The 24,400-nt window shown below is 52.1% G+C and overlaps 13 protein-coding genes across 13 annotated transcripts; 8 read left to right on the top strand and 5 right to left on the bottom strand.

Annotated features, from left to right (window-relative positions):
* Positions 1–589: 589 nt before the first annotated feature.
* Positions 590–2,905, top strand: COCVIDRAFT_109337 (hypothetical protein; the record flags this gene model as incomplete). Its single annotated transcript, XM_014697318.1, has 3 exons — positions 590–897; positions 957–2,585; positions 2,641–2,905. 3 exons carry the CDS (start codon positions 590–592, stop codon positions 2,903–2,905), a joined length of 2,202 nt encoding a protein of 733 aa, XP_014552804.1.
* Positions 2,906–3,295: 390 nt separating this feature from the next.
* On the top strand, positions 3,296–6,565 carry COCVIDRAFT_109320 (hypothetical protein; the record flags this gene model as incomplete). Its single annotated transcript, XM_014697317.1, has 2 exons — positions 3,296–6,273; positions 6,340–6,565. The coding sequence occupies 2 exons, from the start codon at positions 3,296–3,298 to the stop codon at positions 6,563–6,565; spliced, it is 3,204 nt and encodes a 1,067-aa protein (XP_014552803.1).
* An 806-nt stretch (positions 6,566–7,371) lies between these two features.
* On the bottom strand, positions 7,372–9,631 carry COCVIDRAFT_41095 (hypothetical protein; the record flags this gene model as incomplete). The annotated part of the gene is made up of 2 exons (XM_014697316.1): positions 7,372–9,397; positions 9,459–9,631. 2 exons carry the CDS (start codon positions 9,629–9,631, stop codon positions 7,372–7,374), a joined length of 2,199 nt encoding a protein of 732 aa, XP_014552802.1.
* Positions 9,632–11,021: 1,390 nt separating this feature from the next.
* On the top strand, positions 11,022–12,337 carry COCVIDRAFT_29888 (hypothetical protein; the record flags this gene model as incomplete). The annotated part of the gene is made up of 4 exons (XM_014697315.1): positions 11,022–11,120; positions 11,188–11,286; positions 11,362–11,558; positions 11,623–12,337. 4 exons carry the CDS (start codon positions 11,022–11,024, stop codon positions 12,335–12,337), a joined length of 1,110 nt encoding a protein of 369 aa, XP_014552801.1.
* A 555-nt stretch (positions 12,338–12,892) lies between these two features.
* COCVIDRAFT_109307 (hypothetical protein) lies at positions 12,893–13,313 on the bottom strand (the record flags this gene model as incomplete). Its single annotated transcript, XM_014697314.1, has 4 exons — positions 12,893–12,937; positions 13,000–13,107; positions 13,162–13,233; positions 13,284–13,313. 4 exons carry the CDS (start codon positions 13,311–13,313, stop codon positions 12,893–12,895), a joined length of 255 nt encoding a protein of 84 aa, XP_014552800.1.
* Positions 13,314–13,600: 287 nt separating this feature from the next.
* COCVIDRAFT_109388 (hypothetical protein) lies at positions 13,601–15,005 on the top strand (the record flags this gene model as incomplete). Its single annotated transcript, XM_014697313.1, has 2 exons — positions 13,601–13,709; positions 13,828–15,005. 2 exons carry the CDS (start codon positions 13,601–13,603, stop codon positions 15,003–15,005), a joined length of 1,287 nt encoding a protein of 428 aa, XP_014552799.1.
* Positions 15,006–15,234: 229 nt separating this feature from the next.
* Positions 15,235–15,539, bottom strand: COCVIDRAFT_41091 (hypothetical protein; the record flags this gene model as incomplete). Its single annotated transcript, XM_014697312.1, has 2 exons — positions 15,235–15,443; positions 15,503–15,539. The coding sequence occupies 2 exons, from the start codon at positions 15,537–15,539 to the stop codon at positions 15,235–15,237; spliced, it is 246 nt and encodes an 81-aa protein (XP_014552798.1).
* Positions 15,540–15,975: 436 nt separating this feature from the next.
* On the top strand, positions 15,976–16,681 carry COCVIDRAFT_19205 (hypothetical protein; the record flags this gene model as incomplete). The annotated part of the gene is made up of 4 exons (XM_014697290.1): positions 15,976–16,009; positions 16,069–16,159; positions 16,353–16,545; positions 16,640–16,681. 4 exons carry the CDS (start codon positions 15,976–15,978, stop codon positions 16,679–16,681), a joined length of 360 nt encoding a protein of 119 aa, XP_014552776.1.
* Positions 16,682–17,689: 1,008 nt separating this feature from the next.
* COCVIDRAFT_109389 (hypothetical protein) lies at positions 17,690–17,992 on the bottom strand (the record flags this gene model as incomplete). The annotated part of the gene is made up of 1 exon (XM_014697311.1): positions 17,690–17,992. The coding sequence occupies one exon, from the start codon at positions 17,990–17,992 to the stop codon at positions 17,690–17,692; it is 303 nt and encodes a 100-aa protein (XP_014552797.1).
* A 915-nt stretch (positions 17,993–18,907) lies between these two features.
* On the top strand, positions 18,908–19,988 carry COCVIDRAFT_41089 (hypothetical protein; the record flags this gene model as incomplete). Its single annotated transcript, XM_014697310.1, has 4 exons — positions 18,908–19,061; positions 19,410–19,520; positions 19,581–19,708; positions 19,812–19,988. The coding sequence occupies 4 exons, from the start codon at positions 18,908–18,910 to the stop codon at positions 19,986–19,988; spliced, it is 570 nt and encodes a 189-aa protein (XP_014552796.1).
* Positions 19,989–20,197: 209 nt separating this feature from the next.
* Positions 20,198–20,437, top strand: COCVIDRAFT_41088 (hypothetical protein; the record flags this gene model as incomplete). The annotated part of the gene is made up of 1 exon (XM_014697309.1): positions 20,198–20,437. The coding sequence occupies one exon, from the start codon at positions 20,198–20,200 to the stop codon at positions 20,435–20,437; it is 240 nt and encodes a 79-aa protein (XP_014552795.1).
* Positions 20,438–20,478: 41 nt separating this feature from the next.
* On the bottom strand, positions 20,479–22,062 carry COCVIDRAFT_41087 (hypothetical protein; the record flags this gene model as incomplete). The annotated part of the gene is made up of 2 exons (XM_014697308.1): positions 20,479–21,520; positions 21,716–22,062. The coding sequence occupies 2 exons, from the start codon at positions 22,060–22,062 to the stop codon at positions 20,479–20,481; spliced, it is 1,389 nt and encodes a 462-aa protein (XP_014552794.1).
* A 935-nt stretch (positions 22,063–22,997) lies between these two features.
* On the top strand, positions 22,998–24,251 carry COCVIDRAFT_29881 (glycosyltransferase family 22 protein; the record flags this gene model as incomplete). The annotated part of the gene is made up of 1 exon (XM_014697307.1): positions 22,998–24,251. One exon carries the CDS (start codon positions 22,998–23,000, stop codon positions 24,249–24,251), a length of 1,254 nt encoding a protein of 417 aa, XP_014552793.1.
* Positions 24,252–24,400: the final 149 nt, after the last annotated feature.

Raw genomic sequence — 24,400 nt, 5'->3', positions numbered from 1 at the left:
ATAAGAACGGCGCGCTACCACTGCGCCACAGGACTTGATGTCCTTGGACTGAATTTTAGTGATTTTTGAAATTCTATGGTTTATATTGATGGCAAATTGCTGGAAAGTAACGCATCGAAGGGTGTTCGAGACCCTTGGTTGTCACAGGCAGCATCTTCGATCCCGAGCGGGGTAGCGCAATACCGGTGAGTGATGACACAAAGGCGCCGCTAGCCGCTAGGGGTGGCTGGCGTGAGGGGTCGGTCGGCCAACCACATCCGCATAGTTCCACGTACCACGTCTACCACGGTGCTCTTTTCACATTTGTTTACTTGTCATTCTTGTTCTTTACAAGACATTTCCGCATTCGAAAGAACATTTCTCTCTTAGTAAGTAACGCTTTTGGTATCGCTCTGTCTATTGCAAGAACGGCTCCAAGTAGCGGTCTGGGCCCTTGCATATTGCTTGTTGGGATAGCATCATGGATCTAGCAACGGGGCTGGACGTGAGCATACGACAACACAAAAATTAACCATCTTTCTTATACATCTGATAATCTTGCAAGCTGACATCTCAACTAGGCGCCTGATTTTCGCAGGCCACCATCATCATGACGATCAGAGCCTCCAAGTTTACGCCCAAGGTGCTCCTTGAAGCACCTCGGAGATCTCAAGGCTCTCCAAATTCGGATGCATCAAAGATCCTGTATTCTGTGTCGACTTACTCTTTCTCTGAGCACGAGAAGAAATCTGAGATTCGCCTTTTGGATGTTGAAACTCAACAGACTAGCCTGGTGACGGATGACAAGACTTTCAGCGAGCCTACGTGGCTTGACGATGAGACGGTGCTCTTGTTGAAGTCGAATGAAGATGGTACTACAGAGTTGGTCATCGGGTCACCAGAGAACTTTGAGAAAAGGTATGCAGTGCATTTCGTGATGCTACTTTCTGATGATTGGATTATTAACTGGCCACCAGCAAATACACGGCTGGTACTCTAGAGGGCCCAGTCAGCGATTCCAAGGTCTACCCACTCGGCAATGGCACATATGCGCTTGCACTTGTCGGTAAGGCAAAACCAGATGGTTCACTATTCAACCCAGAAAAGGTTGAAAAGTCGCATACATCAGGAAAGCTGTACAAGTCTGGCTTCGTCCGCCATTGGGATCATTATGTGACTGAGAACCGCAACGCAATATGGCTTGGCAAACTGAGCACGAAGAAATCGGAGAGCTCAACAGCTCTGGAGTTGGAGCAACCATTGAAGAACGCCCTCAAGGGAACCTCTTTGGAGAGCCCAATTGAGCCATTTGGAGGCAAAGATCATTTTGACATCTCAAAGAATGGTCTGGTTTTCACATCGAAGGACCCTGACCTCAATCCAGCCACCCATACGAAGACCAACATTTATGTTTCTGCAGCCGAGGGATTCTGGGATGACTTGAATTCAAAGGACATTCCTGAAATCAAAAAGACTACGATTGAAGGATTTGAAGGCGCAAGCACATCGCCAGTTTGGTCAAACTCTGGCAAAATGATTGCATTCTTGTCCATGAAGACTAATGGATACGAGTCGGACAAGAACCAAGCATTCATCATCCACGACTACAAGGATCCGTCGCGAGTCACTCTTCTCTATGCCTCTGAGGATGGCAAGGGCAAATGGGACCAAAGTCCGCAATCGATAGCTTGGAGTCCAGATGACTGGCACCTCTACTTCACAGCGGAGGCGCACGGTCGTGGAAATTTGTACAGCGCTGGTCCTCCTAAGCCAGGTAGTGAGAAAGAACCTCTTCCCTCACTGCTTGTGAAAGGTGGAACCATTGGTGGTGCACAGGTCCTCGGTAACGGCGATTTATTCGTCACCTCTACCAGCCTGATCGAAAACTCTTTGTACTCGCTGGTACCTCTGAGCTCTCGTCCCAATAGCGTGGATATGTATAATCTGCCTATTGATGACCGACCATACGACTCGGATCCCGAAAATCTCACTACCAAGTACATTTCTTCCAACACACGCTCAGGTTCCATGTTTGGGTTATCGCGTCATCAAATCGACGAGATCCACTGGGACGGCGCGGCGAAGGATACCAAGGTCCATGCTTGGGTCATAAAACCCAGTAACTTTTCGTCCAAAGAGAAGTATCCGCTGGCATACCTGGTCCACGGTGGACCACAAGGTGCATGGACCGATGGATGGAGCACGCGATGGAACCCTGCTGTATTTGCTGAGCAAGGCTACGTCGTCATCTGTCCAAACCCAACAGGCAGCACAAGCTACGGCCAGGCCTTCACTGATGCCATTCAAGGCCAGTGGGGGGGATTGCCATACGAAGACCTTGAGTTGGGATTCAAATACATCGCGTCCAACGTCAGCTATGTCGACACAGATCGCGCCGTTGCTCTTGGTGCTTCATACGGTGGTTATATGATGAACTGGATACAAGGTCACGATCTAGGCCGCAAGTTCAAAGCCCTTGTAACTCATGATGGTGTCTTCAGCATGCACGGCCAGATGTCTTCTGAAGAACTCTACTTCCCCTTCCATGATCTCAAAGGCACTCTTTGGGGTAACCCTGACGGTTGGGATAAGTGGGATCCAAGCAAGTATGTTTATCCAGCTATACTCAAATTCATGCCGTTACTAATTCATGCGACGCAGGTTTACGAAGAACTGGGCTACACCACAACTTGTGATCCACAGCGAGTTGGACTACAGACTGACGATTAGTGAGGGACTAGCAGCATTCAACGTGTTGCAGAGTAAGGGGATCGAGAGCCAATTCTTGACCTTCCCAGATGAGAACCATTGGGTGCTTAAGCCAGAGAACAGTCTGATGTGGCATGAGGTTGTACTGGATTGGATCAATGAGCACGTGGGGTTGGAGAAGTACACGGAGAGCGAGAAGGCGAGCAAGAGGGTGTAGGACGATTGCATGAAGACCTCAAATTGAAACAGTTTAGGGCATTTTATAGTTCAACTATGGGGAATAAGCATGCATCCCGACTTTTGAATGACCAGTTTATTAGAAGGCTTTGATTGGACCGAGTGTGCGCGCGTTGAAGGATGCAGTGCTAGCGCGACTCTGTTATCGATAACAATTATTTTCTCGGAACCTTTGAAGCTTCCTCGGCGACTAGAACTTTTGCTCCCACGCGCCGCCAATCTCACCACAACACCAGCAATAAGTGTCGCTCCCTTGCCATTCGCCCAAGAGCACCTTGCGACTCGTTTGGTGTTATACAATTGCCTGCGCCATCCAAACACACTCGAATACGGAAGAGGAGGCGCCGCCGCCGCCTGCGCAGCTCTCAAGATGCCGAAGAAAGCCATCGATTCCCGCATTCCGGCGCTGATTCGAAATGGCGCACAAGAGAAGAAGCGTAGTTTCTTCGTCGTTGTCGGTGACCGCCAAAAGGACGTCATTGTCAACCTCTACCACATTCTGCTCAACGTTGACGTTAAGCTGAACAAATCTGTGCTCTGGGCATACAAGAACAAGCTACTGGGGTTTTCCAGTCACCGCAAGAAGCGCGAAAAGAAGATCAAGAACGAGATCAAGCGGGGCATACGTGACGTCGACACCGAGGATCCGTTCGAACTATTCATCTCGACGCAGAACATTCGATATGTCTACTACAAAGAGACAGAAAAGATTTTGGGTAACACATATGGCATGTGTATTCTGCAGGATTTCGAAGCGCTTACGCCCAACCTCCTTGCGCGGACAATAGAGACAGTCGAAGGTGGAGGACTGGTTATACTCTTGTTGAAGGGCATGAGCAGCTTGAAGCAGCTGTATACCATGTCCATGGATATCCACTCCAGATACCGAACAGAGGCGCATAGCGACGTTGTTGCGCGCTTCAATGAGCGCTTCCTACTGTCACTCGGAAAGTGTGACAGCTGCTTGGTCGTCGACGATGAACTTAATGTGCTCCCCATTTCCGGTGGAAAGCACGTCAAGCAATTACCGCCGCCGGACCCAGAGTTGGAAGGCAAGACACCAAAGGCGAAGGAATTGGCAGAGATTAAGGAGTCCCTGGCGGACTCACCTCCTACTGGAGATCTGGTCAAGCTTGCAAAGACTGTGGATCAGGCAAAGGCTCTGCTTACATTTGTCGAGGCGATTGTGGAGAAGACCCTGCGAAGTACGGTTACACTAACAGCAGCGCGTGGTCGAGGTAAATCAGCAGCTTTGGGTGTGGCTGTAGCAGCAGCGGTCGCGCACGGCTACAGCAACATTTATATCACATCTCCAAGCCCAGAGAACTTGAAGACGCTGTTTGAATTCATCCTCAAGGGCTTTGACTCGCTCAACTATGTTGATCACCAGGACTACACCATTATGCAGTCCACCCAACCCGACCAGAACAAGGCTATTGTAAGAATCGAGTTACACCGCCAGCACCGACAGGTGATTCAATATATCAAGCCAGAAGATTCGCATGTTCTCGGTCAAGCGGAATTGTTGGTCATTGATGAAGCTGCAGCTATTCCTCTGCCATTGGTACGGAAACTCATGGGTCCTTACCTCGTCTTCATGGCCTCGACAATCAATGGTTACGAGGGTACTGGTCGATCACTATCTCTCAAGCTCATCCAGCAACTTCGCGAGCAGTCACGAGGCAAGGGTACCAACGGCTCGACCCACGTCGTAGATCGCTCAACAGGAAAGGAGACAAAGGATGCTTCAGAGACTACGATGACAGGTCGCTCGCTGCGAGAAATTACACTTTCAGAGCCCATCCGATACGCCCCAGGCGATTCCGTCGAGCGCTGGATGAACGACCTCTTGTGTCTCGATGCAACCCTGCCCCGAAGATCAGCCACACAAGGATGCCCCCATCCCGACAAGTGCCAGCTCCTTCACGTAAACCGCGATACACTTTTCTCTTACAATCCGGCAGCAGAAAAGTTCCTGCAGAAGATGATGGCGCTCTATGTCGCCAGTCACTACAAGAATACACCCAACGATTTGCAACTCATGTCCGATGCGCCAGCGCACCACCTGTTCGTCCTTACCGGACCTGCAGAGGACAACAAGCTTCCTGAGCCTCTTTGTGTTATTCAAGTAGCGTTGGAAGGTCAGATTAGCAGGGAAAGTGTGCTGAACAGTTTGAGCAGAGGACAGCGTGCAGGTGGCGACTTGATTCCGTGGATTGTGTCTCAGCAATTTCAGGATGAGAACTTTGCAAGTCTGTCGGGTGCCCGTGTGGTGCGGATAGCGACAAACCCGGAATACGTCAACATGGGATACGGATCAAAGGCCCTGCAACTCCTAGTTGATTTCTACGACGGCAAGCTCGCAAGCTTGTCCGAGACGGAACCTCAAGAGGTGGAGCAGATGCGAAGAGTCACAGAGGAAGACTTGGAAGATGCATCACTTCTCAAGGATAACGTCAAGGTTAGGGAGGCAAGCGAGATGCCGCCGCTATTCGCTCGGTTACAAGAGTTGAAGTCACCTAAGCTTGACTATGTTGGTGTATCGTACGGTCTCACGTCGCAGTTGCACAAGTTCTGGAAACGCGCATCCTTTGTGCCAGTATACCTTCGGCAAACACCCAACGATCTGACTGGAGAGCACACATGTATCATGCTACGCTCGCTTGAGACTACCTCATCAGATGGAAGCTGGGTGGCAGCTTTTGCCAAGGACTTCCAGAAGCGCTTCCTCTCTCTCCTCTCCTATCAATTCCGCACATTCCCATCCACAACATCCCTCTCGATAGAAGAGTCCGCCTCGGCAGGATCAAAACTCGATGTCGACCTCGCCGCGAAACCCATCAGCAAAGCCGAACTCGACGCCCTCTTCACCCCCTTCGACCTCAAGCGTCTGGAATCCTACGCAAACAACATGCTAGACTACCACGTCATCCTCGACATGCTCCCCTCCATCGCTCACCTCTACTTCACCGGCCGCCTCAAAGACACGGTCAAACTCACCGGCATCCAAAAATCCCTCCTCCTCGCCATCGGCCTCCAGCGCAAAGAATTCTCCGACGTTGAAAAAGAACTCAAAGATGCAAACGCAAGCCAGCTCATGGCCATGTTCGTCAAGATTATCCGCAAAGTCGCCACTGCCTTCCGCAGCATTGTTGAGGGCGCAGTCCAAGAAACTATGCCTGAAGCCATGGAAATCGAAGACAATGCAGGAACAGTCGGTGGAGATGCAGGCCGCTTTAAACCGCTGGAGAAGAACTTGGAAGAAGAGTTGAAGGAGGGTGGAGAGGAGTTTTTGGCAGAAGACAGAGAGAGGCAGAGGAGCATGATTGATGCTTTGCCTTTGCACAAGTAAGTTTTCTTCTCCATCACTCTACTAATTTTGAATACGCTGGCTAATTCGTATACCCGCAATAGATACGAAATTGGTGCCGGAGCCACCGACTGGGAGGATGCCGAGCGCGCTATTAGCAACGCGACGAAGAAGGGGGGTGCTGCAGGTAGCATGACGGTGTCTGTTAAGACGGGCGAGAAGAAGCGGAAAGTAGGGGAAGCGGTCGAGGAAGCGTATAAGGAGGCAGAGAAGTTCAAGGAGAGCGCGGGGAAGAAGAGTAAGAAGCACAAGTCTGGGAAGAGGGCTTGAATTGCATAGGGTATTAAGGATTGTTTTTTAAATGGGGCGTTTGATATCCGGTTAAAATTCTCAAATCTGACTTTTATGTACATGTGTTATTGTGTATCTATGCAACTTTACGTACGAAGAAAAGCAAGTCTCTCCCATATTACACATCTTTGTCCATTGAACAGAACGTAATTATCTAAGAATGAACAGAAATTACACATTAAACAATAGCATTAGTACTTCCAGAAAGAAAAGAGATAATAAGATAAGATGGAATAAAATAAGTTGACTACATAAAAAGCTACTACATAACACTTATCGAGGGTGGGGTTGGGATTGGCAGTTATAAGACATAACGGAAGAACCCAAGGTTAAGAAGAAGAAGAAGAAGAGAGAACCCCCCAAAAATGCTGAATAAGAGGGTGTGTCAAAAAGAGAAAGATTGGGAAGGGGGATGGGATATCATGCGCTCTTTGGAAACAAAGAAAGACGGACGTAAAACCAAATGCAAAAAAGGTACGTTGGTAGCGGGAGAGGGTGGTTGGGTATGTGTGTGTGTGTGTGTGCCTTTGGAACAATCTTCTTTCTTTCTACAAGTTCTCTCTAGTCCCAAAATGCGTTCATTTTCGGGGAGATATGGGGAGCGATGTCGTGAGAGCATTGCTTTGCCCTTGTTTCTTTCTTTCTTCTTTTACTTAGGTCTCGGTGATTAACACGCCCTGCGTTATGTATAATCTTTCAACTCCATTGTTGAATTCTTCATCAAGGTGGGGGGACGTAGATAAGTTTTTGGTTGGCATGGTCGGCATGAGTTTCAAAAGCTTTACTTAGAAAGCATCTTCGTTAGGGCAGGCCGTAACATCGTGACCCTCGCTTTCACACAGGGCACACCATTTGTCTGGGTCGGCAATGGCGGCGCCCTTGGGAGGAACGAGGTCGGAGTTGGACGCGGTGAGGGAAGGGTTGGGTAGAGGAGCGGTGGGGGCGCTGCCGGGGGTCTTGGAAGGAGTGAGGATGGATGGGCGGCGTTCGGACAGGGAGCGATCGGAGATGGAGAGGCCGCGGAGACCTTCGATGACGCCGTCTTTGCCGTTGTGGATGCTATCGTTTGTGCGGGAGTAGGTGGATGCGTCGCCGCCCATGGCGGAGCAGTTGAGGATGTCGTGGCCGCCCGTCTCACAGATTTCGCACCATAGGTGGCTACTGTTGACGGATGAGCGGCCATCAGACTCAGGCATTATTGCAAGAGCGGGAGGAGTGTTGCGCTGTGACGAATCCTTCCAGTTCATGATTGTGTCTTTGGAGTCACGCTCTGAAGGCTTCTTCTGTACAGCTGTGACTTCCGACACGCCATTGCTAATCATGCTGTCACGTTGCTCGGCGAGGCCGAGCTGGCTCTTCAACTTCTCAATCTCACGCTCTAGTTCTTCTTCTCGGTAAGCCTTGCGTTCCACAAGACCACGAAGCTCTTCCTTTTCGCGCTCCAGGCGCTGTGCGTCTGCCTTTGCTTGTGCAAGCTCTTCAGCGTCCACAGTAGGGCCTTGTGGTGATAGAGGCGAGCGAACACGCTCGTCCCCACCGGAACTCAAGGAATGAATAATGGCTTTGAGTCCTCGGATTTCGTCGTCACGTTGCTCTACCTCTCTTTGGCTTGGGCTTTGAGGCGTATCAACCATGGCACCCGCGCCCTTGAGAGCTGCAGCAGCCTTCTCTCGCTCACGACGAAGCTCTGATCGGCCACGCTCCACTTCACCCCTGAGGAACTCCACTTCCCCTCGAGCTTCTGCCTCGCCTCGACGCGCATCTTCCAGGCCTTCTTCAAGCTCTTGCACAAGCTCCTCGAGTTGCTTCAGCTGCATAGCGACAGTCTCAACATCTTCAGTACGAGACTGGTATTCTCGCAGTTCTTCAGTCAATTCCTCGACCTTCTTTTCGTATACTCGCTCAGTTTCGGTGCTGGCTAGTTCGAGAGTGTCAATGGTGCTTCGGAAATCAGAGCGATGTGCGTCAAACTCGGATGTGAGCATGGCAATCTTATCGTTCTTCTCTCGCAGAAGTGCTCGTAATTGTGCAACATCGGTGGGCTCGTTGCTGCCATGAGCCGACCCCATGTCCATTCCATCTTCTGGTATCAGGCTCTGGATCTCGGCAAGGCTTGCCTCCATTTCGCTCAGCGATGCAGCCTGCTCTTTCAGTTGTCTCTCTCGCTCATCCAAAAGCGCCTGTAGCCGCTGCACCTCTTCGCTAGGAGAGGAGCCCAGCCGCGAGCCGGGGCGGCGATGTTTGTAACTGGATATGGAATCATTGCTTGTGCGCGCTGCGCCGATGGGGGTTGTTTCGGTGTCTTCTTCAATAATATCTTGCTGGCCAACGCGAGAGCTGCTCCGCGAGTAGGATCGCTGGGGGCCGGGTGTCCGTGGCTTCTGCAGGGGAGGAGCCCTCGGGGCAGGACTGGCAAAGCGAGGAGGGGCTGGGCTTGCAAATCGCGGGGGTGCGCCGATTGCGCTCTTGGAGAAGCCAGAGGGTGTGCGCGAGCCACTGCGAGCCGGCGAGGCACTCAAGCCTTGCTTCTGACGATGGGGCGATTCAGGGCGTGCAAAGGAGCGGCCCAGGCTGGATTTGCCCTGGGGACTGGTTGCGCGGACACCGGGTCCGATGGATTGGGAGAATTGCGACTTTGGCGCATCGTGGCCGAAGTTGGGTTTTTCGGTGGTGGAAAGGCTGAAGTTGGGGTACGAAGGTGTGACTGGCTCAGGCGCAAAGTCAGATGAGCCTCCTGAGACCCGCTTTTGAGCGCGATGCACAGGGAGGAAGATGCCGGAGTTGGGGATCGAAGTATCAAAGTACTGTGTGCTGTGTCGCCATCAGTGCATGTGCCCAGGAGTGTGTTCAGAAGAGCGGTGGGCATGCGTACCCATCGACGGAGCCGTTATTCTTGCCCCGCGCGGCGTATTCTCTGTTGAGTTCGACGCCGGCGAAGACTCCTTGCTTGCCGCGGATGCTGCCGACAAACTTGACGACACCGACCATGCCACCAGGGACATCTACGGTGTCGCCTACGTCAATGTCCTGGCCGTCGGCGCCCATGCGGTGTGCTGGCGAGTTTCCGCCTACGAGTGCTGAGAGGGAGGCTTGTCGGGCCATGTTTTTGCTGGCGGCGTTTAGGTTGGGCGATGAGGCAGTGGGATGTAGCATAGGTCGCGCCCCAAGGCGGCGGGGAGTCTGGGGATAGGCCATGCCAGGGCGTTGTTTGTCGCAGGGTAGACCTGTTCCTTAGTGTAGGGTAGGTTGGACAGACCAAGGACGGTGTTTGTTTTGATAAGAGGGGACTACAGGGGTCTGGACAGCCAAGTCATGGGCGACGGTAGAGCGTGATTATTTAACCGACAGCTGCCCAATGAATTGCGATCATCCCATTTGGGCGACATGGCGCTCCTAATTGTTCTTTATGCGCCCCGTCCCGCGTTCCCCTGGATGTGGACGCCTATAAACTCTGCGGCTTGACGCCTTGGGGAAATGTCTTTGCAAGGCCTACTACGCTCAACAAGGCCGCATCACGTCACCCAGGCCTAGTGTGTGATAGGGCCGGCCATCACCAACCGTCGGTCCTTGGTACCAGAATGGATCCAATAAAGTCTACAGCACCAGTCTGCGGTTGCCCTTAGCATGGCAGACAGGCCCTCTCTGATGCATGCTAGCCGGCTCAACACACAGAGAGGGTTGACAGTTGTCAATTGTGACACCTCAGGGGTTTTGACACGACAAGTCTGCAATCAAAAGCTGACCCGTCTTTACAGGGGGTGGTAGAGGATAGGTGTGAGGATATACATTTCCATCTACGTGGACACGATCAGCACATTGGCCTTGTCCAAGGAGAAGGAAAACGTCTGATGAGCCGTGGACCGTACGTTGAAGTGGGAGCCGTGCCTTTGCCCACAGACCCGCGAGCTGGCCCTTGCGTGCCGAACATGCGCAAACGCGTGGGCACGTGAGGCCATATCGCCCAGACAAGCACTTCCACAAGTTCCCCTGGCTACCTGCCTGGATGCAGACAATCTCGCTGGAAATACTCCATCATGCTATCAAGTAGATGGATACACTGTATCTGCTTTCACTTATTAGAGTGCGTGCTATTACGAGCATCCGTTTCAGATTGAGGCAAGGAATATGGATAGTGGCATGACAACCACCACAACGAAAAAAAGGCTTTTGGAATCAGTCACGGATATCATTGACCCAATTCGCAAGGAAACATAACTCCTTTTTCATGTTGAACTGTATTGAACGAGTCTTTTTTCCGATACTCATGCTCATCCCGATTGAGCTCGTTGCGGAGATGCAGCCACTCCCGACTCGCCGAGCCAGATCCCCCCATGTCCAACAATTGCCGAGGCTCATGGCTCGGTGATGCTCAACCGCGCCAGCTACATCACTGTGCGCCCGCGCTTGCCATGCGCTCTCTCCAGACGCACCCACCATGGCTGGCAATGTTCGGCAGCCCATTGATGTAGCCTCCTTGGAGCGCTACATCGAGGCTCATGTTCCTGAAATCAAGGTTCCCTTGGACGTAAAGCAGGTGCGTGTGTAGTCGAGCGGGAATCAAGCTTGACCCAAGGAACACGATTTGCTAATATAGAAGCTAGTTTGGCTATGGACAATCGAATCCGACATACCAGTTGACGGATAAGACCGGAAAGAAGTACGTGCTGAGGAAGAAGCCTCCGGGCCAGCTGCTGTCAAAGGTACATACACTTCTACATATCAGTCCTCTTTCCAACACCGAGAAAAAGAAAGTTAATCTAATTGCTTGCTCGCAGACTGCACACAAAGTCGATCGTGAATACCGCATCATCCATGCACTGGAGAACACAGATGTCCCTGTTCCACGAGCACTATGTCTCTGTCAAGACGAAAAGGTCATCGGCACCGACTTCTACATCATGGAGTTTCTCGACGGCCGCATCTTCGAAGACCCCGTCCTTCCTGACGTAACCCCAGAGGACCGAACAAAAATGTATGCTCTGAACACACCCAGACACTCCTTCCAAACTCCGAAACATTAACTAACCTGCCTGTAGGTGGCACTCCGCAATCACCACCCTCGCAAAATTCCACCGCGTATCCCCCTCCTCCGTAAACCTCGCCTCCTACGGCAAACACTCGGGCTTCTATACCCGCCAAATCGCAACCTTCAACACAATCTCGCAATCCCAAGCCTCAGCCAAAGACAAAGAAACCGGCGAACCCGTCGGCAAAATCCCGCATCAAGACGACATGGTCACCTTCTTCAGCGACCACCGCACCCAACCAAAGGACCGCGCAACCTTCGTCCACGGCGACTACAAAATCGATAACGTCATCTTCCACAAAACCGAACCCCGCGTCATCGGCATCCTAGACTGGGAAATGAGTACAATCGGCCACCCGCTGTCTGACCTCAACAACGTCATGTCCCCGTACATCACGGCGTCCAGCCAGACGGCAATGTCGATCGGGCGTGCGCACCAGGGCTTTCAACCAGGTGCTACACCCGGCTTGCCCACCCGCGAGCAGCTTATCACGTGGTACTCCGAGGTAGCGGGGTGGGATCCGCGCCCGGATTTCACCTGGGGGAATGCGTTTAGTACGTATCGGCTTGCGATTATCATGCAAGGTATTGCAGCGAGGTATGCGTTGAGGCAGGCGAGTAGTGCGCAGGCGCAGGAGTATGGGCAGATGATGAGGCCGTATGCTGAGATTGCGTGGGAGTTGGTGCAGCAGGTTAAGAGGGAGAATGAAAAGGCTAAGTTGTAGGCGTGGGTTCTTTTGGGGGGTGTTTGTGTCCGGTTGTCTGTAGATCAATTTTAAAATGCAATGAAAAGAAGCCATGTTTTGAGTACCTAGTGGAGAAGTTGTTGCTTTCTTTGATTTCGATGTTGGCAATGCAGATTGTCTGAAGCCCATGGCACTGATTTTATTTCTTTCTCTATCAACCGTATGACTCGGATCCTACTTGCGCTCCCCTCAAATGCTCAATTAGTGTTCCCTCGGTTGTCATCATATTGAGGGTACTATATCGCGTAAATAATCCAGTCTGTCAACACAGATATCGTGCAAGAAGAACAATAAAACACTGTCCTCTGTAAATAGTAAACTGCTCGGGACAAGGGAGATGCAGGCGATGAAAAAGAAAAGGGAGGTGGAGGGAGCCTGGTAAAGGCATGCCCAATAGTTTCTTTTCGCGCCTCAAACGCCAGATGCGCCGTTTAATAATCTTCCCATACTCTGTGCCATGTCGCTTTCCGCTCTGACGCTTGGTCCAATATATCACTGACTTTGCTTCCTCGTGGCGGGTCGTATACACGCTCTTTACCGTCCGATCTTAGGGACGTCCTGGTTGATACGGTCGAGAGCCTAGAGCAGGTTAGTTAGCTTATGATCCACCGTATTTCTCATGGATACAGGGGAATTCGTACCTCAAGCATGACTACGGCGTTTCCGCGAATGACGACCATGCCGATGCGCACTTTCTCACCGCCTGCCTTTTCTTCAAGCGCTTCGTCGAGGACAATGTTTAGGTAGACCTGCACGGTGTGAGCTTTATTTGGTGAGATTGGGGAATGCTGGATTGGACTTACGTCGTATCCACGGAGGATTCCCATGACTTTGCGACTGCCGTTCAACTGCACGAGGACGCGCTTCTCCAGGTACTTTGGCCAGGTTAGTAAGAGTAGATTCTGGAGAGCAATTCGTAGTTTACCTTCTTCAACTCGGGCTGTGCTTGAGGCATATTGGAAGCGGTGGTATAGCGATGGGGTCTGTTTGTTGTGTAGGCGGTGAGTGGGCGTTTAGGTGACTACGCTTGTGTCGGTCGTGGGTAAGCTGGGTCGCGCGTGGTGTTCGACGAGCAAGAGCAACTACTGCACATGGTGGGAGAGCTCTGGGGCTTTTTGCGGAGGGCCCGTGCACAGGCACCACCACCGACATGTGAGCGCGACCACTAGTCTTCCTCTACAAATCCTCCACGGACTTGATCTGATTTTAAGAGCATTGGGAAATAACAAGAAACCACCAAACATGAAAAGATCTAGTTCTACGCGTGTAGCGCGCAAAATCGGCAGCTACGATGACGACGAGTCCGCCGACAGCACCAATAGCTCGCAGAGTGAAGTACAGAAGCCTACAGGTTAGTCGTACATTCTTCGCGATTACCAGCCTTTCTGACGTTGGGGAAACTTGCAGCGAACCTTTCCAGGCCCATGTGAAAAAGCTGGCAAAGGCTCTGTGCTAACTAAGCCTTGTAGTCGTCAAGCGGCCTGCGCTTGGTAAAGCAAAGAAGCGCTCTTCTCTACGAATGTCGTTTGGTGCTGGCGACGAAGCGAACAATGGCGAAGAATCAAGCGATTCAGCGGTTATGACTCCGAAGAAGGCGAACCTCAGTCGCATAGCACTGGAGAAGAGTGCACAACTTCGGGCCCGCTCACCACTCGTATCGGAATCTGCGAAGCCGACCGAATACAGCAAGGATTATATTGCTGAACTACGAAATTCGACACCGTCAACGCCCAGGGACCTCAAGATATCCGCTGAGGAAGAAGAGGAGATTCGCGCGCTGGATATTGCGGCCAAGTTTGGGCCTGTCGCGTCACTCGAGACGACGTCATCTGCGATTCCTACCGAAGCAGAGATACGGGAAAAGAAGGCGCGGAGGCGGCGCTTAGCACACGAGGAAAATGCGTATGACGACGAAGATGCAGCCTGGGCATCCGACGACCAAGGGGAGGACGAGTTCAGACAACACAGAGATAAGATTTCCCTTCGACCCAAGGACAAATGGGGAGAAACCCGCCTAGTCCACGACGACGAAGACATTGCCGAAGGCTTCGACGACTACGTAGAAGACGGCAAAATAGCCCTCGGTCGCAAGTCCGAAAAGGAAGCCCAGCGACGACGGCGTGCCGAAATGGCCGAACTCATCAACGACGCAGAGGGCTCCTCAGGAGACGATGGCTCCGACGACTCCGACGAAGACCGCAACGTCGCATTCGCTACAGCCCAAGCTCGCGCAGGTCGCTACGGCCAAAAAGTAGACGAAGACGACGACGGCACCAGAACGCCTCCTCGCATCACGCCTCTCCCAGATCTCAACGACATCCTCCAGGGCCTCACCATCGACATGGAAGCCCGAAAGCAAAGAAAAGCACTGCTTCTCCAGAAAATGCAAGATCTCAAAGACGATAAAGTAAGGATTGAAGAGCGCAAAAAGTATCTCCAGGAACAACTCCAGAAGACGGGCGAGGAATACGAAAAACTACGCCAGGAATCCGGTCTACCGGCTTTGCCCACTAATACTTTGGAGGGAGGTGGTGGTGCTAGGTTGATTACAGAACGAGGCCTGGATAGTCTGGGGACTACGCCGCTGGGTGGTACACCGTTGGGTGGCACGCCGCTGGCGAACCGATCGAGCGAGGATTCGGATTGAGTAGCGTGTTTCTTTTTTTTTCTTTCTTGAATTGAACAAAAGAGGGACCTTTTAGGTTATGTGTAATCGTACATTTATTTCTCTCCCCCCTTCCATGTGCCGTGCTCCGTGACGCCTAATTCCCATCCCATATTTACAAGAACTCCATCCAATGTCCTTTTCCTCATCCTGTATTCTTACATCCCCCCCCCCTTCGCCTTCCTTTTCTGCGTGCGAGCTACGCTCGCAACTATTTATTCTCATCCAACTCCCTCCACACCTTCTGAATCCTCTCCCTCTTTTCTTTCGCCGCCTCGCGATTCTGGCGCGTGCGCTCAAGCCGGATGCCGCGCAGACACATGTTGACCTTGTGCTTGGCGTCGGTGCAGTTGCCGGTTACTTTCCAGAGGAAGCCGTGGGCGTGGCATTCTTCGAGGGCGGCGACGACGTCGGCGCAGTCTGAGTTGGGTTGGTGTTAGCTTGGGGTAATGTGCTGGGGAGGTGGAGGGGAGGTTTACTTTTTTGGACTTCTTCGGTGTGGAGGTGGGGGTGCATTGTTAGGCTCGATATGTAGGGGTGCGAAAAAGGGTGTGTTTCGTTGTTGCTGTCGTATGCAAGTGAGAAGAGGTTCGTGGTGGGTAGCTGTGGTCCAGAGCGTAGGGGTAGTAGAGCCAATCCGATCTCTGGTTTCTTGGACGAATCGCACGAGATCTCAGCGTAGTAGTTACCCTAACGTTAACACCGTACGTCCGAGCGCGTCTTTCTTCGGCCTTGCGCTCGCAACGTCGGTTTCGATCAACAACGCTTGCTTAATTCTCGCGGACAGATTAGCCATACGCAAATTTAGCGTATTCGTCTGTGAATAGAATTTTATCTGCGTGGCTGTGAGTGCACTGCATTGGCCATTGCACGATCTTTTTTCTCTCATTCTTTCTCCCGAGTTCCCCGCAACCCAGAGTGGGCGTCTCTCACCCGCCACCCCAAGTTCGCCATGGCGTCTCAAGCACAGCTGAAGAAGCAACAAGGTATACCTCACAATCTCTATTTTCGAAAAGTAATTTCAGGTAAGCTAACACGAAGACAGAGCTCCAAACAACGTACCAGAATTACAAAAACACGCTACAAACCATTGCCTCCAAAATCGGGGATATTGAGCAAGAATCCGAAGAGCACAAGTAAGTTTTCCATGATTTGCATAGCGTGCTCAAACTTCAGTCACCTGCCCCTTCTCAATCACACCGCTTGTTCGGTGGCTCGGCGACTCCAACACCCCCTCCTTTGAGGAGATTGTCTATTCTTTACAGAAAGGAGCAGGATGCCTGAGTTGTGTCATGGAGTCAATGAGAATCATTAACTGATGTATACTAGACTCGTACTCGAGACGCTGCAGCCGCTTTCGGGAGACCGGAAATGCTTCCGCATGATCAACGGCGTCTTAACTGAGCGGACGGTCAAGGAGGTGGTGCCTATTCTGCAGACTAACTCGGAGGGCCTGAAGAAGGCGCTAGAAGAGCTAGTCAAGCAGTACAAGTCGAAGCAGGATGAGATGGAAAAATGGAAGGTACGTGTGTCTGTTGTGTGAGAAAGAGAGTTACATATGACGACTGAGACTATGATCTGGAGTTGGGAACGGACAGCTGACTTTGCCACTACAGAAGAAGAACAACATTCAGGTTGTTCAGCAGCCTGGACAGTAGACTGGTGTCCGGATCATGCGGCACCCCTTTGACAGGGAGGGTACACGACGTATGCTTGGTTCCACATGGGATACTACCAGCATCAAGGCGGCAGAATCTCGGCCACCAGAGTCAGAACAGATGCAGACAGGCCATGACGGAAGAATGAAAAGTGTTCCGGTTCGGAGAGCAAGGCCGTAGTGTGTAAGGAGTGACTCAATGATGAGATGTTAGTACAGCATGTCACGATATGACAGCATAGCTTTCCCCACAGCAATTCAAGAAGCACCCATGAAGGAGGGTATATGTATATAACCCCCGTACTATAGCTTTGGCAACGATGTGTGTGTGTGTGTGTAAAACTTGAAATGTGACGGGGGGAGCCAGGCACAGCATGGCTAGGCAGTGCAATGGTCGACGACATCGATAGTCGTGTGTGCCCCCACATACCACATGGACTACCCACTGGTTGTATGTATGTAGGCATGATTTGACGAATGAAAAAGTGCCGAAGAAAGAGGGAGCGTGGGCTTGGAGGCCGAGTTTGCAGCCGACCAGCACGTGCTCCCCACTCTAGGCGGGCCTTCTGCACGATGAGCTGTCGAGTTGGCTTTCAGTCGAGCTGACGCACCGATCTACGACCATGGTACCATGACCGTGGACACGTAGCTCATAGGGTACCGGCAAAGCTGGCTGCAAGGAGAAGGCGAACGGTGAGGTTCAGAAGCCGTTTGCGGCTAGGGAGGGGACGTCATCTAGCGGTGGGTAATAGTGAAGCTGATAGCAAGGCTGTACTTACATGCAACCGAGCCCAACAAGAGAGATTGAGGGATTGCCGTCTGCATGTGGCTGGGATTGTGCTGAGGATAAGGTGTGATGATGGGAAAAGCAATACTAGGAGTGGAGTAGACTTGGCGTGGTGGTGTATGTAAGTGCGTGGGAGAGGATACTCGTCTAATTGCTGCTCTAGTGACAAGAGCATGTTTGCATTCGGGTAGAGAGAGAAGAGCAAAGTGGAGTCTGAGCATCTCAAATGGGGAAAAAGAGGGACTTGCAACGTGGGATAGCGTAGGGCTGTCGAATAAAAGGTGGTGGCATGGCTTGCATAGAGGATCGCCGACTAGCGCCTGGGTGTTGCAGCTGTGCTTCTGACGACAGGCCGGAGGACGGCATGGCGATGGTGATGGCGAGGTTTGCCGGCAGTAGCCCGTGGCCGTGGACTGGACCGAGACGGGTCGGGATGAAGCCGGGTGAGGCAGAGGCAGTTGGAGAAGAGCCATGGAGAGGAGAGAATGGCTCGGGGCGGGCCGAGCATGGTGGGCGCAGGCGCATTGATGGCGGGAGTGGTAGTGGTAGTAGTAGCAGCAGTCGCAGCAGTAACATGACATAGCAATGGCAGTCAATGCACCGTCTCTCCGCGCGCTACTCCGGCCAACGTCCAAGCTTGGCCGCGCCCCCCCCCATCTTCGGGCGTCCTGAGCTTCGCACCCCATATCATCTCCTCGCGCTCCTATTGGCAGGCGCGTCCCCAGCTGCTTCTCACTTCCATTCGCGACAAAGGCGTACAGCTCCCGGAATCCATTGACTCGACCCGAATCACGGCCCTTTGCTCCAACTGGACCTTCTCCCCCAGCGACTTCTTGCATCCCGTCCCACCGCTAATCCATCGCCACGGCGGACCGCCATCGTCGCACCGACTATCAGGCCGCCGCCGCAAGGCATACACACGACTCCGCCATCTCTCTGCTCGCCCCTCGGTTTACGTGTAAGTCAGCCTGTGTCTGTCTGTCTGCGTGCGTGTCCATGTGAGAGAAAGAAAGAGAGAAAGAGACATCCAGAAAGAGAAGGAGCGACCAAGCCCGTCTGGGTCGCACCTGCCTCGCCCGTCGCCCATGGCCCGTCGCGCCTTCCTCGTCTGGTTGTTGTTGATGGCTGACTGATGACCGACCAACTGACTGACTCCCAGCAGTTCGCGTGCCGTCGAGCCTCTCCACTCGGTCGCCGCCACCGTCGTAGTACGTCGTCAGCAGCAGCAGCGGCAGCTTCCCAGCCTCCAAGCTCCAAGCTATCTCCGCCTGCACCTGCTGCATGCCACTAACCGTTTCCCTTGCTCACCACCCTCGTTACACCAGTGACCCCCCAGCCTGCATACTCGGCCGCCAACTCGCCCCATCGTCTCTCCCAGTGACGTGGTCGCCAACGAAATAGTCGCCAGCGCATACGCTTGCCGACCGCGCAACCGCTAATATGTCGGCCTCTCCCCCAAAGCAGGAGGGCGTGGAACCAGTCCAGTCGCCTGACGAAGAACAGCCCATGGACCGGAACACAGAAGAGAACACAGCCCAGATAGGTTACGAGTTCGAAGTTAAGGAACAAGACCGATGGCTTCCTATCGCCAATGGTACGTCCATTTCCCCAATGCCCTTTTCCCCTCCCCGCCGTCGGCCATGTTTGCGCGCCCGTCACTTCTCTGGTCTGCACGTCGACGGATTGCTCAAACGCGCGCAATCGCTCTCTGCATGTCCCCAGACTCTCTCCATTCGCGCGTGCCTGCGTCGAATCGCCTAAATCCGCACTTTGCTCCAGCCACTCAGCTGCGCGCTGTGCCTGGAATTTGGCCGACGTGCAGCCTGCGCCATGTCGTCGTCTTCTCCACCCTCGTCGACGTCCCCGCCACAAGCAACGCCAAAGAATGCAAACACAACCCAAAGTGCCGCTTCAGATGCTAACATTCGTAACTTTGCTCCAGTCGCCCGTATCATGAAGATGGCTCTTCCCGAAAACGCCAAAATTGCAAAGGAGGCAAAGGAATGCATGCAGGAATGCGTCAGCGAGTTCATTTCCTTCATCACAAGCGAGGGTAAGTCTATTTGTTTCCAACTCTGACCCTTCAAGAACTAGTCGCTAATCATGTTTGCAGCCTCCGAAAAGTGTCAGCAGGAGAAGCGCAAGACAGTCAATGGAGAGGATATTCTCTTCGCCATGACCTCCCTTGGCTTCGAAAACTACTCCGAAGCTCTCAAAATCTACCTTTCCAGGTATCGCGAAGTAAGCTGCCCCTTTCTCCTTCTCCCCCTCTCACTCTTCTTTTGTTGCCTATTGTTTGGCGAAAACGTTTATCTGAACTATTGGTATTGATTGGTGGTACGAGACCCTCCTCGCAAATCAGAACAAGCCACCCACTGGGCAGTTTGCAGCCGGGTCCGGCGGGCCCAACGCAGGCGGGTCAGAGAACCAACAGCATGTACTGAGCGGCGATTCCGAAATGGGCGACGACTCGACTGCCTTTGGCTATCCTGTCCACAACGGAAACGGAACGGAGTACTAGTTGCGCCGAGCTCTGGTGATCGCAGTGCAAAATATGGAAGAAGAGAAAGCCATCGTCCAGGAAAGACGTGGGAAAGGCTGCTAGATCACCAGAAAGCAAGCAACTTACGAACAAGTTACTTGCCAAGAATTCATGAAGAGATGGTATTGGGAACATGTTTTTTGGAATCAGATTGTTCATACTGCCGGAGCATCTGTTGCGGGGTTATAATGTACGGGAACAGAATACTTGTTGTGTCGACAAGATGTCATCTTGAGGTCTTGTCCCAGGACTCTATACGGATAGGATGGACAGAGAAGGACACATGTGGACGATTCGGATACCTTTTGTCTTCTTGCACGCTGGATTACTATTGGTCTAGATTTTATCTTTTGCTCACACGGGCCGACCGACATTCGTTATGCGACTGGGAATCAAACATATTAAAAACCGCTTCGCCAATGCTGTAGCCACTTGAGTGTTGATTGTGTTATCATTGTGGTACGACGACCTACGGACGGCTATATCCTGATGTCGATGCACCTTGCCTTCGAGCTATCAACTGACTTAACGGTATGTCGTCGTCTTGCTCATCGTAAAACTCCACGTCCTCATCCACGCCAAAGTCCTTTAGTCGTTCACCCTCGGCATTTCGCCATGCAGCCTCTCCCTCCCGTCCCTTTTCGCCGCGCTTCTTCTCAGACTCTTCCTCTTCTCCCTCAGCATCATCACTAGCATCATCTCCATATGTGTACCCCCCATCATCGTCGTCACGACTATTGCCGTATTCTGCTTCATCCTCCACTACCCTCTGCTGCATCCTTTCCCCATACCCCCTCCTCCTCAACGCATCCTCCGCCTGCCTCGCTTTGAAAGCCCTGACCGTCTCCTCCGCACTCATCTCCGGCGCCTCTGCAAACTGAAATGCACCCGCATTCACCGCCTTGGCATTCCTCCTATACGCGCGATCCGGGTCTGGCGGCGGCCACACCGTACCCGGGTCCTCGAAGCCATTCGTCTCAAACGCTAGGCCACTGGTCAGACTCGGTGTTGCCCCGAACGGATTGAACCAGGAAATTGGATTCGCAGAATTCATGCCCTGCACGATGTTCGCCCAGATGCCAATGTCGTAGGGGAACTCCTGCTTGCGGATGCGAATCTGCTGCGTGCCGTCGGGCGAGGGGAGGTAGCCTCCGTACTGGCGGGCGCGGCGCAGCAGCGTCCTGTGGCGTTCAATCTCCCAGCCTTCGATGGTGGTGGTGTTGACGGCTAGGCACCAGATGTTGCGGAGGAAGAGGACGCCCAGGATGAAGAGAGTGAGGCTGTTTACGATGAAGATGGTAAAGAGGTGGGCGAGCTGGAAGGGGGTTGGGCCCATTGACGAGGGCATATCGAGGTTGGACCAGAGATAGGCGACGCGGGTTAGGATGAAGGATTCGAGGAGGGCAAGCCCGGCGGTGGAGTAGAAGAGGAAGCGGATGAAGTGGGGAAAGGTGGTGTGGCTGACGCAGTTGTTTGTCCAGGGGCAGTGGTGGTCCATTTTGGGTATGCATCTGGGGAGGTGGTTAGCTGTGCTTTTGGTGGGGTTGATATGACGTGTGTCAGATAGCTTCCTTGTTACTCCAAAAGTTCATCATATCTTGATCGATCCTTCCATGACTTGGTGATTCAGAGGCAGAATAGCTATTACGCCCTTGCCTTGATATCTTTCTCAGAACAAACATGAACATACGAAAAATCCGACCTACCTCTTACACTCCTTACAATGATGGGCCCTCGGCGGCTTCGCAGCTTCACACCGAAAACACCACTTCCTACTCTTCCCCACCATATCTTCCGCCTCGTTCCCCATTCCCTCCTTACCCTCCGCCTTCATCGCACCCCCAACATTCCAATCCTTCGGTATCGTCCCGGGATCCACAAACACGCTCTGCGTATATGTAATAAGTATTAGTACTAAAAGAGTATTCGCCGCAATGATCTCATTCTTGCTCAATGGCGCGGGATCGAGCCGCATCAGCAGCAACTGCGAGGGGCACCCAAGGAACAATATCAACGCATAGACCGCGGGCACCGCGAGTTGAGAAATTTCCATCGTAGTGACACCATCCGATGGGGGGGGGGAAACCTAGGATGGAAAAATGGAAATTAAAGGTCGGAAATGGGCGGATAGGGAGTTGTTGTTTGACAAAGTCACGCTTAGAAGGGGAGGGTTTCGTGTAACAAGGGTGGTGGGATCGCGAAAGCACGTGATTGGTAGCTTGCCCTCTCCAAAAGAGAACGAAGTTGGACTTGCTTCATCTTTGCCCCAACGAAAAACTACTTGACCGCCCCCCCATCAAATACACAGCATCTCACCGCCTTCTATCTGTGTACCCTGGATCCCGAAAAAAGGGCTAATCTTTGAAGCTGCGCTATTGCGCAAACCCGGATGCAATGGCATCAACGTGGCCTTTTTTCTTGCTCATCCCAGCAGTAATACTGATACATCTTTATGTATCGCCGTATACAAAAGTCGAAGAGTCGTTCAATATCCAAGCTGTCCATGATATCCTCGTACACGGCATCCCGACGGAGAATGTAGACCAGTTCCTAACTGCGAATTACGACCATGTTTCCTTTCCGGGGAGCGTGCCGAGAACGTTTGCGGGTGCGGCGGTGCTGAGCGGGTTGAGCAGGCCGTTTGTGGGGGTTTTCGAGGATTGGGAGTATGTGCAGATGCTTGGTGAGTTTTTTACTTTTCAAAAATCTTTCATGTGGGGGTTGTAAAAGGGGGAAAGGGCTGACGGTAAGGTGTGGTAGTTAGGGCGGTGCTGGGACTGCTGAATGCGGCGGCGCTGGTTGCGTTTGGGAGGAGTGTGCAGAGGGCTTTTGGGACTGCGGCGGGGGTTTGGTATGCGTTGTTTCAGGCAAGTCAGTTTCATGCTATGTATTATGCTTCGAGGACGCTGCCGAATATGTTTGCGTTCGTGTTTAGTAAGTTTGCGGTTTGCTTGTTGAAGTGGTTGTTGGCTTATGGCTACAGGCAATATGGCATTGCGAAGTCTAGTTCTTGCGTACAATTCTCCCATTACTTCTTCGAATGTCCCGGGACACTACCGACTGAGCTTGTATCTGCTCACTATTGCTGGAGTTGTCTTCCGATCTGAGCTAGCTATCCTGGTCGCCACTATCACTGTGTATCTGTTTTTCACACGCAAGATATCGATCATCAGCGTCATCATTCCAGCCGGCATTGGAGGCCTCATCGTCGGTCTTATCTGCACAGTACCTTTAGATTCTTTCTTCTGGCAATCATTTCCCCTATGGCCTGAGTGGACGGGTTTCTACTACAACACCATTCAAGGAAACTCGGCGAACTGGGGTGTCTCGCCATGGTATTTCTACTTTGCAAATGCACTTCCGCGACTAATGCTAAACCCTATAACCTACCTGGTCTGCATACCGATTGCTGTTTCGAATCCAGCAAGCCAAAGACGAAGCCTTGATCTACTTATCCCTCTACTCAGCTTTGTGGCTATATACAGCTTTCTTCCTCACAAAGAATGGCGTTTCATTCTCTATGTAATCCCAGGATTGACAGCAGTAGCTGCGGACGGAGCCTCCTGGATTTGGACACGACGATCCAAGTCTATCATATATGCTGTCCTCAGCTTGGCTCTTGTAGGATCAGTCTTGGTGTCATTCGCTGCATCCACAGCTATCTTGGGTATTTCTAGTCTCAACTACCCTGGAGGAGAAGCTCTGCACGATTTACACAAACGAATGTCTCATCCGCACGATAAGCACTTCAATGTACACTTTGACAACCTTGCGTGTCAGACAGGTGTCACGCGTTTCCTGGAGAGCCACAGGGGCCCACAGACAGTACTCGATGTTCTTGAAGAGCAAATGGCACCAACCCGGAAATGGTCTTATGACAAGACTGAGGACCCGAGCGCACTTTTGGATCCGATGTTCTGGACAAAATTTGATTACGTTCTTACCGAGAAGCCGGAGAGGATAATTGGAATGTGGAATATTGTACATGTGGTGTACGGCTTCGGTGGGGTCAGGCTTCTGAAGCCAGGTGAGGAGAGCAAAGATAAATTTAGACCTCTGTACGAGGGGAGTGGACCAATTGTTGATGTGTCAGATGACTGGACTACAAAAGTTGCAGTAGAATGGGATCGATTGGAAGGGCTATTGAGAAATAGTTTGTTCAGGGGTTACTGGCCCATGTTACGGATGGAGCCAAAGACCTATATTCTGGAGAACAGTATGAGTCCGCCAATGTATATGTAGATATAGGGTCATAATTTTAATAAAGAGATACACATCATAGTACACTAAGCTTTGAGTGAAAGCGTCAAGCACGTCCAAGGACCCTTGCCCAACTTCTCATACGTACCCCGCCACGCTTGCTCTGCCCCACCAAGCTCTCTCCTTCGCGT

Source organism: Bipolaris victoriae, assembly GCF_000527765.1.
Source record: "Bipolaris victoriae FI3 unplaced genomic scaffold scaffold_101, whole genome shotgun sequence".
Lineage (NCBI taxonomy): Eukaryota > Fungi > Ascomycota > Dothideomycetes > Pleosporales > Pleosporaceae > Bipolaris > Bipolaris victoriae.
The sequence above is the reverse complement of the archived record's forward strand: the minus strand, read 5'-3'. Positions and strand labels throughout refer to the sequence as shown.